This window comes from Balaenoptera borealis (assembly GCF_965194805.1).
Source record: "Balaenoptera borealis genome assembly, chromosome: 1".
Lineage (NCBI taxonomy): Eukaryota > Metazoa > Chordata > Mammalia > Artiodactyla > Balaenopteridae > Balaenoptera > Balaenoptera borealis.
In genome coordinates, this window is record NC_138860.1 from 129,569,883 (window position 1) to 129,582,241 (window position 12,359).

General features: G+C 38.7%; 1 protein-coding gene across 4 annotated transcripts in view; it reads left to right on the plus strand.

Annotated features, from left to right (window-relative positions):
• Positions 1 to 12,359, plus strand: part of ERICH3 (glutamate rich 3) — a 116,940-nt gene that overhangs the window by 51,335 nt on the left and 53,246 nt on the right. For all 4 annotated transcript variants that reach the window (XM_082354754.1, XM_082354752.1, XM_082354755.1 and 1 more), the window contains one exon: positions 1,143 to 1,361. In XM_082354754.1, the coding sequence (XP_082210880.1) occupies positions 1,143 to 1,361 (219 nt within the window). The remainder of the gene's footprint in view (positions 1 to 1,142; positions 1,362 to 12,359) is intronic.

The window sequence follows — 12,359 nt, forward strand, 5'->3', positions numbered from 1 at the left end:
ATGAGTAAAGATACTTTAAAGTTTGGGAAACTACCTCAGATATACAAAAATTATCAATATGTGAAAGTTCAGAGGCTCAAATATACCTGAAACATAAAGTTTTTGTTTATACATTAGGTGCTTTTAATCACTAAGGTAATACATGTTGACTAAACTTATACGCCCTCACCACCCCACAATAATTCAAATCCACAAAGGCAACCCTGTGTTCAGAGTCTTCCAGTCATCCCTGATTTTATCAAAATCCACATATAAATTATTTAAAAGAAATGTATGATCACACTGCATGGACTTTTTATGTCAGGACTCTGGACAAATAGATTAACACTATTCTTTTTGAAGCCTGATGAGAATCTATTATGAGAACAAAGCAAAATTTAGTTAAATATCCTCCTACTGATGGAGTTGGTGGTTCAACTAAATTTTTTTTTCTATTTCTTTTCTTTTTTTCATGGAAAGGCATTTTATTTTAAATATAGCAGCACGGGCATGTCAATCCCAGACTGATCAACTAAATTTTTTAGACATATGTGTGTGTGCATGTGTGTGTGTGTATGTGTGTATCCTCATGCACATTTACATAAGTGTACTTGTGTAGTTATCTGGGTGAAATTTATTCCCACAAGTTGAATTTCTAGGAGAAAATAAGCTGAATAGAGACTTTGGGTCAGATTCTGGGGTTTTGGTTCCTTGAAACCATATTATCAAGGAATGTTATAACACCTGGGTGGGTGAAATCAGTGTAAAAAAAGTGCAAATACCCTATCGTTAAGTGAACTATCCAATCCTATCTCAAAGTATAACACTTCGAACTTCTTGATTTTAAATTGTTTAATTGTACTGGGTCCCCATAGATTTAATGGATTGTTGAGGGAAAATCCCCAAAATACTATAAAAATGCCATCACTGTATGTTTGGTTTAAAAAATATACTTAAATAAGGTTAGAAATCCATGAAAATTTAATTTGCTATGGGTACTACAAAATGCCATTTTTCAACAGATTGAAGTGTTTTAAGTTTGCCTATTGATATCAGTTGTGTTTGCATTCAATGTCAATCAGACTGTCTTGTCTTTAATTTTGGGTTATGTTGGGTCACCACTTCTATTTCACTTGTTCTTATGTCATGAAATGTGATTACAGGGCAAGAAGGCAACGATGAAGTTCAGGAACTCCATGGACAATTCACAGGGAATGAATCGATATCAATTTCCAAAGATTAACCGTTACATGGTGCCTATTCCTCCTCCACTTCCTCCCCCTAATGGAAAAATCACAAGGGAAAATAGACCTGAAACATGGAGAAGGAGAAGAGTTCGTCCAACCACTGCTCCAAATGGCTTAGAACCTCTCTTTACCAGGGTGATTATAGAATCAAATTTTCTTTCATTAATTTAGCACCGATTACATTGCACTATTAGATTTCTAGATGAAATCTAAGAGAATCTAGGGAAATCGAATGCAAAATGACTTGCATAAAGAAATATAATAATTTTATAAATGTAGTAATTGTAAGCTTGAATGAATCTGAAACCAAATAGTTGAGTAGTTCAGTTGAGTAATTTAGCATAATTGAGAAAAATATCAAGTAAATCTTGTATTCCAATTTAGTTTGTATTATACCCATTTCCAAATCATTTATTTCCTTTAACTTGCTCATTCAATCACATGTCAGGAAGTATTTTTACATTTAATTTGTGACTATTCAGGGACTTAAATATATCAAAAAACACAGTGTACCATATAAAATAATTATTAACACTCACTTTTAATAATTTTGGCAAATTACTGTATAATATTTATAAATATTTTCCTTTCAGTGTTCTTAAAATATATTGTAGCTTGTTGTAATCATTTCTTAAAATACTAATAAAGAAAATAGTCCTAAGGCCAGTTATATGTTATACAGATACAGGCTAGTATGAAGGCAAAGATCTCTTAATTTTTAGAGTGTAAGTATACAACTAATAGCAATTATACGTAACTTTTGTGGTTATTAGCAGATGGCTGGGTCAACATTTCACTGATGGAGAATCAGGGAGCGAAGTGCCAACATTGCATGTTGACGGCATGTTGGCTTTCCAAAACCAACCTCGTTCAAGTGCTCTGTTTACCCCTTGTCCACATCTCCCTCCCAGCAGCTTTCCTCACCAATAACTTGCCTCACCAATAACCTTCTCTAAAAGTTGGGACTATCTTCCTTGTGCTTGCTCAAATTTCCTCCTTTCAATCCACCTTTCACTAATTCTCTTTCTTTGTTACGGTCTCTGAGAGAGCCTCGTACCCCTCATCTCCGAGGCCCACCCTCCGCCCTGTTCCTTGATCTTATCCTTTTCCACTGCCATGGCACTTTGCACTGTCTGTCATTCTCCTCTCCTGTTTGGATTTTTATTCCTTCCTCTAGTATTCATCTCTGTCTCTCAACATACCCAGGCCTTGCACAGAGTAACCAAGTCCTTTCCTCACATTCTGTAGCCTGAGACTTCTGTTTTCTCCTTTCCTACTGCAAAGTTCTCTGAAGAGTAGTTTACTGTAGCTCAGTCTAACAAGCAACCCCTGGCAACTCAGCTTACATTTAATTTCTTTTTCTCATTATTGTCTGTTGCTGGTCAGTGGCAATTCTGGGACCCAGACTGGATGCGTAGTCCCTGTCCTGGGGTATTTGGCCTTGTGGACAGCAGAGCCATGGAATGCTCTGAAGGTTCCATTCAGAAGTGACACATGTCACTTACACTTGAATTCCATTACCAAAGCCTGACAGCAATGGAGTGGAAGTATCATCCTCTCATAGAGAGGCGCAGTGAATATCTGGGGCAATGATAGAATCTACCACATCCACTAAAACTTACTTTGAATTCTTTGAATGCTGGCACTGGTCTCTACCAGGCCAACAAGCATGCTCTCTTGAAGGCTGTGGCCCCCACTTGCAAAAATGGTGACTCCCTCATCATCCTCATTTGGTGGCAGCATTTGATTTTCTGATGCTAAAATATATTACTGGGACGAATTCTACCTGGTCATACTTTATAAAAAATGTTTAAATCTCATATAAACCATAAGAATATGTAAAATCTATATGTTCAAGTTAAACAACAATCGAACACCTGTGTATATACCATTACTTCCCAACAAGGTAGAACACTTTTGTCGTACGATAAACCCCGTTTCCTGCCCTGTCACATCCTCTTCTACTTCCCAGAGCAACCACTATTCTGACAAATGTATTAACTGAGTCCCTGCTTTTCTTTGGAGTTCTATTACTTATATGCATAAAACTTCAAAAATAAGCTCAAACCTAGCATTGCAATGAAAGGATAATATATCTAGGAGAAAATAAGCTGAATAGAGTCTTTGGGTCACCATCTAGGTTTGTTTCCTTGACAGTTTTAAGAGCCCCTTGTGGGGAAGTGAGAGAGGTCAGGTCATGAGTGTGTCCTAGAAAAATGGGGCTCACCAGAGTCAGGGCATCTAATGAGGTCCTCGTGTGGGCCAGATACTGGACGTCCAGGAGGAATATGGTCAGGCAAATGGGCTTCCGTAGCTGGACACAGAGGAGAGAGCAGCAACTTCTCCACCCTGTGGTCATGACAAGTGAAACACGGATATAAGCATCTGAGCTGGCTTCCCCTGAGCATTCTATTTCAGATTAGAAACACAGCAGGTGTCAGCAGGCATCCTGGCTCTGACAGACCTTGGCATGTCTGGCTCTTGAGTTCACAAGGCTTCAGTCTGACTTGGTCTTTTTTTTTTTTAACTTCAGTTCTCTCTTTTTGGAATCCTTATTTTGAGAATGTTGGGACTACTAGACTGATGCTCTAATATTCTTAGCTTTTCCCTCCTATTTTCTACTTCTTTGCCTTTTTGCTCTACTTGCTGGGAGATTTCTTCAATTTTATCTTCCACACATTCCATTTAAATTTTTCTTTTTTCTTTTTTAAAATTTTATTGAAATATAGTTGATTTACAATGTTCTATTTAATTTCTGCTGTACAACAAAGTGACTCAGTTATACATATATATATTCTTTTTCATTTTCTTTTCCATTATGGTTTATCACAGGATACCGAATATAGTTCCCTGTGCTATACAGTAGGACCTTGTTGTTTATCCATTCTATATATAATAGTTCGCATCTGCTAATCCCAAACTTCCAATCCTTCCCTCCCCTACCCTCTTCCCCTTGGCAACCACAAATCTGTTCTCTATATCTGTGAGCTATTGACATTTTTCTTTTCCTGCCATATTTTAAATCCTAGAACTCCTTTTAGTTCACTGAATGTAATTTAGAAAGCATCTTATTCTTGTTCTGCATGATTTTGATTCTTTGGTACTTGTGGAGACTTGCTTTGTGGGCTAAGATATGTTCAGTCGTTGTAAAAAATGTGATTCTTTAATTGTTGGGAGCCGAGTTCTATAAATGTTCAATAGGTAAGAAATGTCCAATTATGTCATTCATATTTTTACATCCTTACCATTCTTTTTTATCTGCTTGGTCTCTTAGTTCCTGAGTTCTAGTGATAATTCATTCTCTGTAGTTGTGGATTTGTCAGTTTCTTCTTGTAATTAGTCAAGTTCTGCTTTGTAAGTGTTGAGAATACCTGGTTATATGCTCTCAGATTTGGGATACTTTACCTTACTGGTGAGGATATTCTTTATTGTTAAAAAATGATCCTCTGTATCACTTATTACTTTTGGCCTTAAAATCTATTTTGTCTAATAGTATTTCTCCTTATTTTCTTTAGATAATACATATATGTATATATATACATAAATATAAATATATATTTATACATATATATTTCTTTTACTTTCAGTTTTTCAATGTCTTTAAAGCTTTAGGCTTTAAATGTGTTTATGCAGCATATGTGTGCTTTGTGTTTATTTCAACCCGAGAATCTCTGTTCCTTTAATAAGTGAGTTTAGTCTAATGACATTTATTTTATTTAGTGGTATATTTAGATTTACTTCTACCATCTTAGCTTGTATTTTCTACTTACCATGATTTGTCTTTAATAATAGCATTTTATGCTGTTATTGTCTTTTCCTCAAAGCTTCCCTCTCTTGCCTCCATGGCACTCTACTTTCACGGTTCTTTGTTCTCTCCTTTGACCTCTCATCTTGCTCCTCTGTGCCTCTTTCATCTTCACCCCTAAACCTGGCCATCACCATAGGCTTAGACCTTGACACTTGTCTTTGTATTCAAAATGTGGTCACCTTCCACATGGCTTCAGTAGCTTTCTAGATGTCTCTTGGATCTGTCACTAGCTCCTAGGTCCTGGGGTTTAGAATAAAATTGGCACAGTGGGGTAAATCGTGTACTTTTTGTTTTTACAGTGTACAGTTCATGGTTTTACTATATTCAGAAGTTAGGCAACCATAAGCACCATCTAATTTCAGAACTTTTTCATCACTCCAGAAAAAAAAACCCATATCCATAAGCAGTCATTCTCTAATCTTCCTTTCCCTACCCCTTAGCAACTACTATTCTACTTTCTGTCTCTATTGATTTGCTTATGGATATTTCATATGAATGGAATCATACAATAAATATTCTTTTGTGTCAGGCTTCTTTTATTCAGCATAATGTTTTGAAAGTTCATCTGTGTTGCAGGTTGTATCAGTACTTTCTGTTTGTGGCTGAATAATATTCCACCATATGGTTGTACCACATTTTGTTTATCTCATTGTCAGTTGATGGGCATTTGGGTTGTTTCCACTTTTTGGCTATGAATAATGCTGCTATGAGCATTTGCCTGCAAGTTTTTGCATAGACATATGTTTTCATTTCTTTGGATGTATACCTAGGAGTGGAATTGCTGGGTTATATAGTCACTCTACATTTTACTTTCTGATGAACTGCCAAACTGTTTTCCCAAGTGACCACACCATTTTACATTTTCATCAACAATGTATGAGGGTTCAAATTTCTCCACATCCTCAGCAATACTTGTTACTGTCTTTTGATTCTAGCTGTCCTAGTGGGTAAGTGGTATCTTACTGTGTTTCAAATTTGTATTTCCCTAATGACCGATGACACTGAGCATCTCATTCATGCCAATCATGCACTTTTACTTTAGTATTTAGATTTATTTTATTTTGATCTAGAAAAGATTCATTTAAGGAGAGATGGCTCTCATGGTTAATTTACACATTAAATTCATTCTTTCATTTCATGACTACCATCCCAAAGCATCCTTCAAATGCTCTTAAAAGGAAAGAAAGAGGTAAATGAAAGAGGTAAAGAACTATGGCTTGCTGGTGGCCACCTGTTCCTCTGTGAATGCATAGAACAGGGTCCCTGGATTCTGTAGTCTGTGTCTCTAGGCCATGATCCATGAACTTCCTACTCACCTTTCAGGCATCTGTAATTGCACAGGGCTTATCTGGAGTCTAGGAAACCAAATGACAGGGTGTAGATCTCACAGCCCAGCACATTGCTTCTGTGCCCTGTTGCTTTATAATTTGGAGATATAATACCTGCAGAGTTTTTTAATGCTTTTACAGAATCTATGTGACTAGTTAGATTTTGCGCTGAGGTTTACCTCATCCATCTGCAGATTTCTGTGTTTCCACTCAGGACTGCTGGTCACCTACTCCACACAGCAGCCTACTGAAAATGTGGATGGTACTATAAATAGTGTTTATATATGTGAAAATACAGGCTTTCAAATAAGAACCTACTTAATTATTATGCTTATCAATTAAAAAAATAAAACGTTGTTTTAAGTTTTTATATGTTTTATGATAGAGAAAGCAAAGAGCTTCTCCAGGCACGAACTAGTCTAGGGCTTTCTCCATATCTGGTTGAGGCCCCCTATCTACTTCCTAGACTCCAGATAAGCCCTGTGCAATTACAGATGTCTGAAAGGTGAGTAGGAAGTTAGCAGATTGAATCAGGAAGCAGAGGGTTAAAGGCAGGAGGGGGAGAAGAGAGTAAGCAGAGTCCATGTCAGTAGTAGTAGATTCTACATAATGATGTTAAATTAAACTTTGTAGAATAGCTCCCAACATGTTTCTCCCCTGCTTAAAACCTTTCACTAGCTTCCCCTTTCCTAATGAAAGCAAGTTATTCTTCTGCCTGACTTTTAAAATGTCAGTTTTATGATTATTCAGGTGTGTTGAGACCTATAGATCAGAAGACACTTGCCTTTAAAAAGACAGTTTGTCCCTTACAGTTCTCAAGAGGAAGGGACATGCCTGTTTATTTTAGTCAGGATTCCATCTAGAACATTGTTTGACACATATCTGGGCACTGTGGCTCAGCCAAGTTGATAAATAAAATTAACCATCACACCAGGCCATACAGGGCCACCCAGGGAAGCACCAGGGTTATCAGGAGAGGCGTGGGAGGAATAGGTGGGAAAGAGCCTCTGTTATGGTTTCCAAGGAAGAATTGGGCAATGCAGAGTAAGCAGGCATAGGATGAGATAGTATGAATGATTTTGTCAGGCCCTGGTGTTGGGCTGTCCTGAGTTGTCTAGTACCTGGTGCTGGGGCAGGGGAATATTGGCCCAGAGTGTTAGAGGCTGGGGGAGGGTGGATATGGGCTCTCAGTTGGTTAGTGTGCACATGATAAATGTTCTCCCAGGCAAGTCATTTACTATCTCTAGGAACTGGTTAGTCTTGGGTGAGATAGTGTCCCAGGGTCAGTAAGGACCCAGATGTGAAAACATCAGAATAAAAGGACATGCCTAGTATACTAGCATTCAAGGGCTTTCAGGTTTTGGCCCTTTTCCAGTTTTCTCTCTGCTCCTAACCAAGCCAAACTGAACTACTTTCAATACCCTCAACTGGTTGGTCCACCACTTCCCCAATTCCAGTCTATATTTTTTTTAAATTACTTTATGCCAGAAAATGTTTTTCTATGCATTGCCTGTGAGTTCATGGGAGATAAAAAGAATGTGTTTCCGTACCCATCTTTCCCTGACCCTCTCAAAGACTTTATGCTCTACACTGTATTTCTATACATAGTAATAGGATTCCATCTCTTCTTCCCTTCAAAAGGACTTTGTTACTTTTCTTATGTTCCTTAATATATCCTGCTTAGCATAAATACTCATGTACCTTTATTATTTCTTCTATTCCCAGATTATGAAGCTTGTTGAGGGCAGGCATTTGATTTTATTTACATTTAATCAAATGTTTATTAGTACTGTGTTCATAAATGGGTACTGTTTTATTTTCCATGCAAAAAGTAAGCTTTTAGTTACACTTTTTCACTTAGGTAAATATTATGGATATCAATTATGCCTTTCAAATATAGATTCCTTTTCTCCAACAACAAATAAAGCCTAAAAAATATTAGCTTTTTGGGAGAAATTGCACATTTCTTTTGTTTGACTTAATTTAAGGAATATTTAAAAATTTTTCTTTGTAGTCAGTGCATTATCTTAGTATTTTTTACTCATAGTTTCTCACCAGTAGGCTAAGATTTGAGAATGAAAAAGGAAAACATCAGCACGATTTTAATATATGGTAATTCAACATATTTTATGGTAGGCTTGATTTATTTTAGAAAAACATTTTCCTTTAAACAATGCTTTTGCTTAAAATTAGCATTGCAGTTTGGTAACTACATAACTAAAAAGGACTTAAAAACAGTATAAAAAGTCAATTCAACAATCAAAATATCTTTGCAGCTGGCATTGTGGAACAAAACCCTAGAAGAATGGAAGAACCAAAAATGCTTCTGGGAATCAGGGCAGACCACTTTACTAAGAGGGTCCGATTTGGGGGCCTTCTCACCAAAAGCAAAATCCATCTGGATAATTTGTAGTCTTAACAGACTTAATGAATTCATTCTTTTGAGGGAGATGAGGAAAGGAAGGCTCATGTGTCAACCCAGCATCCTCCAAATCCGGAGCTCAGATACCTCTAGAAGTCTGGAGGCGTTTGGGGGCATGTCAGGAATTAGCATGAGATATAGGTTACACAGTAGTACGAAAAACAGGCAAGAGTAAAGTGAAAAAAGTATGCATAGTAAAAGCAAAGGAGGAAGAAGGAGAGAACCAGTTGAAACCAGAGGGAAAGAGAAGGGAAAGAGTAGAACCAAATGAGTAGGGCTTCCCTGGTGGCGCAGTGGTTAAGAATCCGCCTGCCAAGGCAGGGGACACGGGTTCGAGCCCTGGTCCGGGAAGATCCCACATGCCGCGGAGCAACTAAGTGCGTGCGCCACAACTCCTGAGCCCGCGTGCGCCACAGCTACTGAAGCCCATGCGCCTAGAGCCCGTGCTCCGCAACAAGAGAAACCACTGCAATGAGAAGCCCGCGAACCATAACAAAGAGTAGCCCCCGCTCACTGCAACTAGGGAAAGCCAGTGCAGCAATGAAGACCCAACGCAGCCAAAAATAAATAAATAAAAAAAAAAAAAAAAAAAAAGAACCAAATGAGTATAGTGAAGACAGGTTTCCATCACAACCAGAGGCTTCCTGAACCTTTAGAATGTGAACACTATAGCACTGTGCCTCTGGCTGAGTCAGTCTCCCTAAGACCCAAATAAGAGTCAGCATGGGGACTGCCTGCCACTCTTTATGACCAGGCTTTTTATCAATTTTTATCAAGGCTTAATCAACAAAGGTGGTGTTTTGTTTAACAGGACATCGTGAATCAGTTTTCATGTTCTGGTACCTATTGAGTTCCTATAAACGTAGAAAGCTTCTGATTTAGAGTGAGGTCAACCCGCTTTTGTCTCAGCAAAGGACAGAATGTGGAATCCCTAATTATTCCATGGCTGTGTCCAGTCAGATCAATGTTTATTAGGCCTTTACTAGGTGTCAGCACTGGCAAGACACTGGGGGCTTAAAGATCGTTAAGATACTGTCCTTATCTACTAGAGAGGAATACAAGGAAATAGTTTCAATGCCATGTGACTCATACAGTTATATAGGCCTCGAGATTAAAACATGTTGGTCATATTTGGGCCACTACAATTAGTTTAGTTACTGGACCTTTAGATGTAACACAAGAAATTGCAATAGTTGAAAGATAGTAGGAGTTAGAGACTATGTAAGACATTTTTTACTGTCTGAGGAATGTTGGCCCTTATCCCATGGATATTGGGGATCATTGGAGGACTGTAAGCGGGAGAGTTACATGATCTATTACGTGACAGTAGATCACTCTGATATCCAGGAGGAGGGAGAATTTGAAGGACATCAGGCTAGAAGTGTGGGGACCAATTAGTAGGGTAACCATACTTGCCAGCTTTCCTGGAACAGCTCAAAGCTATGCTCTTTTATTCTAGCATACTAACTAGAGGTTTATTGCAGTGGTCCAGGTAGGACCTTATGATGTCCAGAGTTCATCAGGGCTTGGCTGAGTAGATGGAGAGGAGTTGCTGCCCAACACTATCAACAAGAACAGGCACTTTGACACCCATACAATCTCTGAAATCCACCTCTCACACAGGTGTGGGCAGGGATAAAGAGATGCCAGTGAAAGTTTAGTCTAGCCATGGAATGCTAAATATTACAAATATATAATGGCTGACTGGTTCACCACTCAGTAGGCTTGCTGTTAATTTGTCAGCTCAGATTGTACTTGCCTGACAAACCTGAAAAGAAACGAGAAGGAAAGTCGTAAGCTGCTGGTCAAGGAAGTAAGAGAGGTAACCATTAGTTGTGCAGGGGTTTGAGCCTTGCTTCTGTTCTTGAAATGCAACTGAATTTTCATGGAAGGTTTTTTGGTTTTTGTTTTTTTTTAATTAATTAATTAATTTATTTATTTATGGCTGTGTTGGGTCTTCGTTTCTGTGCCAGGGCTTTCTCCAGTTCCGGCGAGCAGGAGCCACTCTTCATCGCGGTGCACGGGCCTCTCACTGTCGCGGCCTCTCCTGTTGCGGAGCACAGGCTCCAGACGCGCAGGCTCAGTAGTTATGGCTCACGGGCCTAGCCACTCCGCGGCATGTGGGATCTTCCCAGACCAGGGCTCGAACCCATGTGCCCTGCATTGGCAGGCAGATTCTTAACCACTGCGCCACCAGGGAAGCCCCTCATGGAAGGTTTTGTTAATTGCTTGAGGACAGCAGAAAGGGCCCTGAAACCTTGTTAAAGTTTCATCAGTCTGGGGTCATTATAACCTTGCAAGATGGTAAGTATAGAGGCAATTTAGTCAACTGCACGAAACAACTCTTCGTTTGTTAGTGCATGTATTTAATCATGAGCTGTCACTTGGGCCTCCTATTAGAACCCAGAAAAGGTTACTTGGTGCAAATAATTGAGGAATATTTTAGAAAGAAATGAAGCAACCAGAGCAAGAGAAAAGAGATGTTGCTATCAGGAATACACTTTAGCAGAAAAAAATATATGAATAAGAGTAGATGAAAAGGGTGAAGAGCTATCCTTTATTTTATTTTTAAACATTCCTCCATCCAGTTTTTCATTTTGCACATATGAGGAGGGCCTTTCCTCCACTCTAATCCCACTGTTACCTTGTATTTATGTAGTGCTTATCTCCCAGAAGCCCTTCACACGGCTACCTCTGCCACTTTAGAAAGTATTGCTTAACAAAGTGGGAAGCTCTTATTTAATCCGTCATATCATTAAATGCTCTCGTGGGAGCTTGGAGCTGAGTTTGCCTTAGGCTGGTGATTGTGGGTTGGGTTGCACACGTGCATGTCACGCTCCACAGTTGCTCAGGCAAGAGGAAACATGGGATGACTTTGTAACCAAGAGCCGGGCCTGCCATCATCCCTTTGCTTTCAACTGTGACTCAAGGAGATGTTTCTAATCTGCAAAGAGTTATCCAGTTTGCTGATTTACGTTCATGGCTCCTGGTGTCCCTGAAATATTTCTCTTGATTATCTCTCTATTTGGGAGCTCTGTCCACAGGCAAGACAATTTGCTCAAATTTTAAATCTCGGACTTTCCCGCCCATTTACACTTTTCGGACTGTCATTTGCTGAATTTCGTCAAATTTACTTCTTCTGGGTTTTGCTTCAAAGAAATAGGAGTGAATGAGAAAAAAAATCCTCTGAGGTAGAAGGGAATGGCTTTGGAGATGGAAGTATTTTAGTAGTTCTTTCAGAAATTTATTTTTCAGCTTTGTCATTCTTAATAAAATGCATGCTTCCAAGGCATCTGTAATTCAGTGAGATCAAACTCAAATAATTGCCTTGGATTCACTGAAAGTTGGTCTCTTCACATTTTTCATTTAGCTAAAAATTGATTTTTAGAAAAGTGAAGTAGATTGAAAGTAATGCCTGGTATCTGTATAGTTCTAGAAACCTATGATATTCTTACTAGGACCTCTTAAAGTCTCTCAAGGAGCCATTCCTATTTCTCTGCCTCTTCTTCCTCTTCCTTTTCTTGCTTCTCTTTCCGGGTCTTCCTCTTAGAGGTTAGGCAAACACTATACTTATT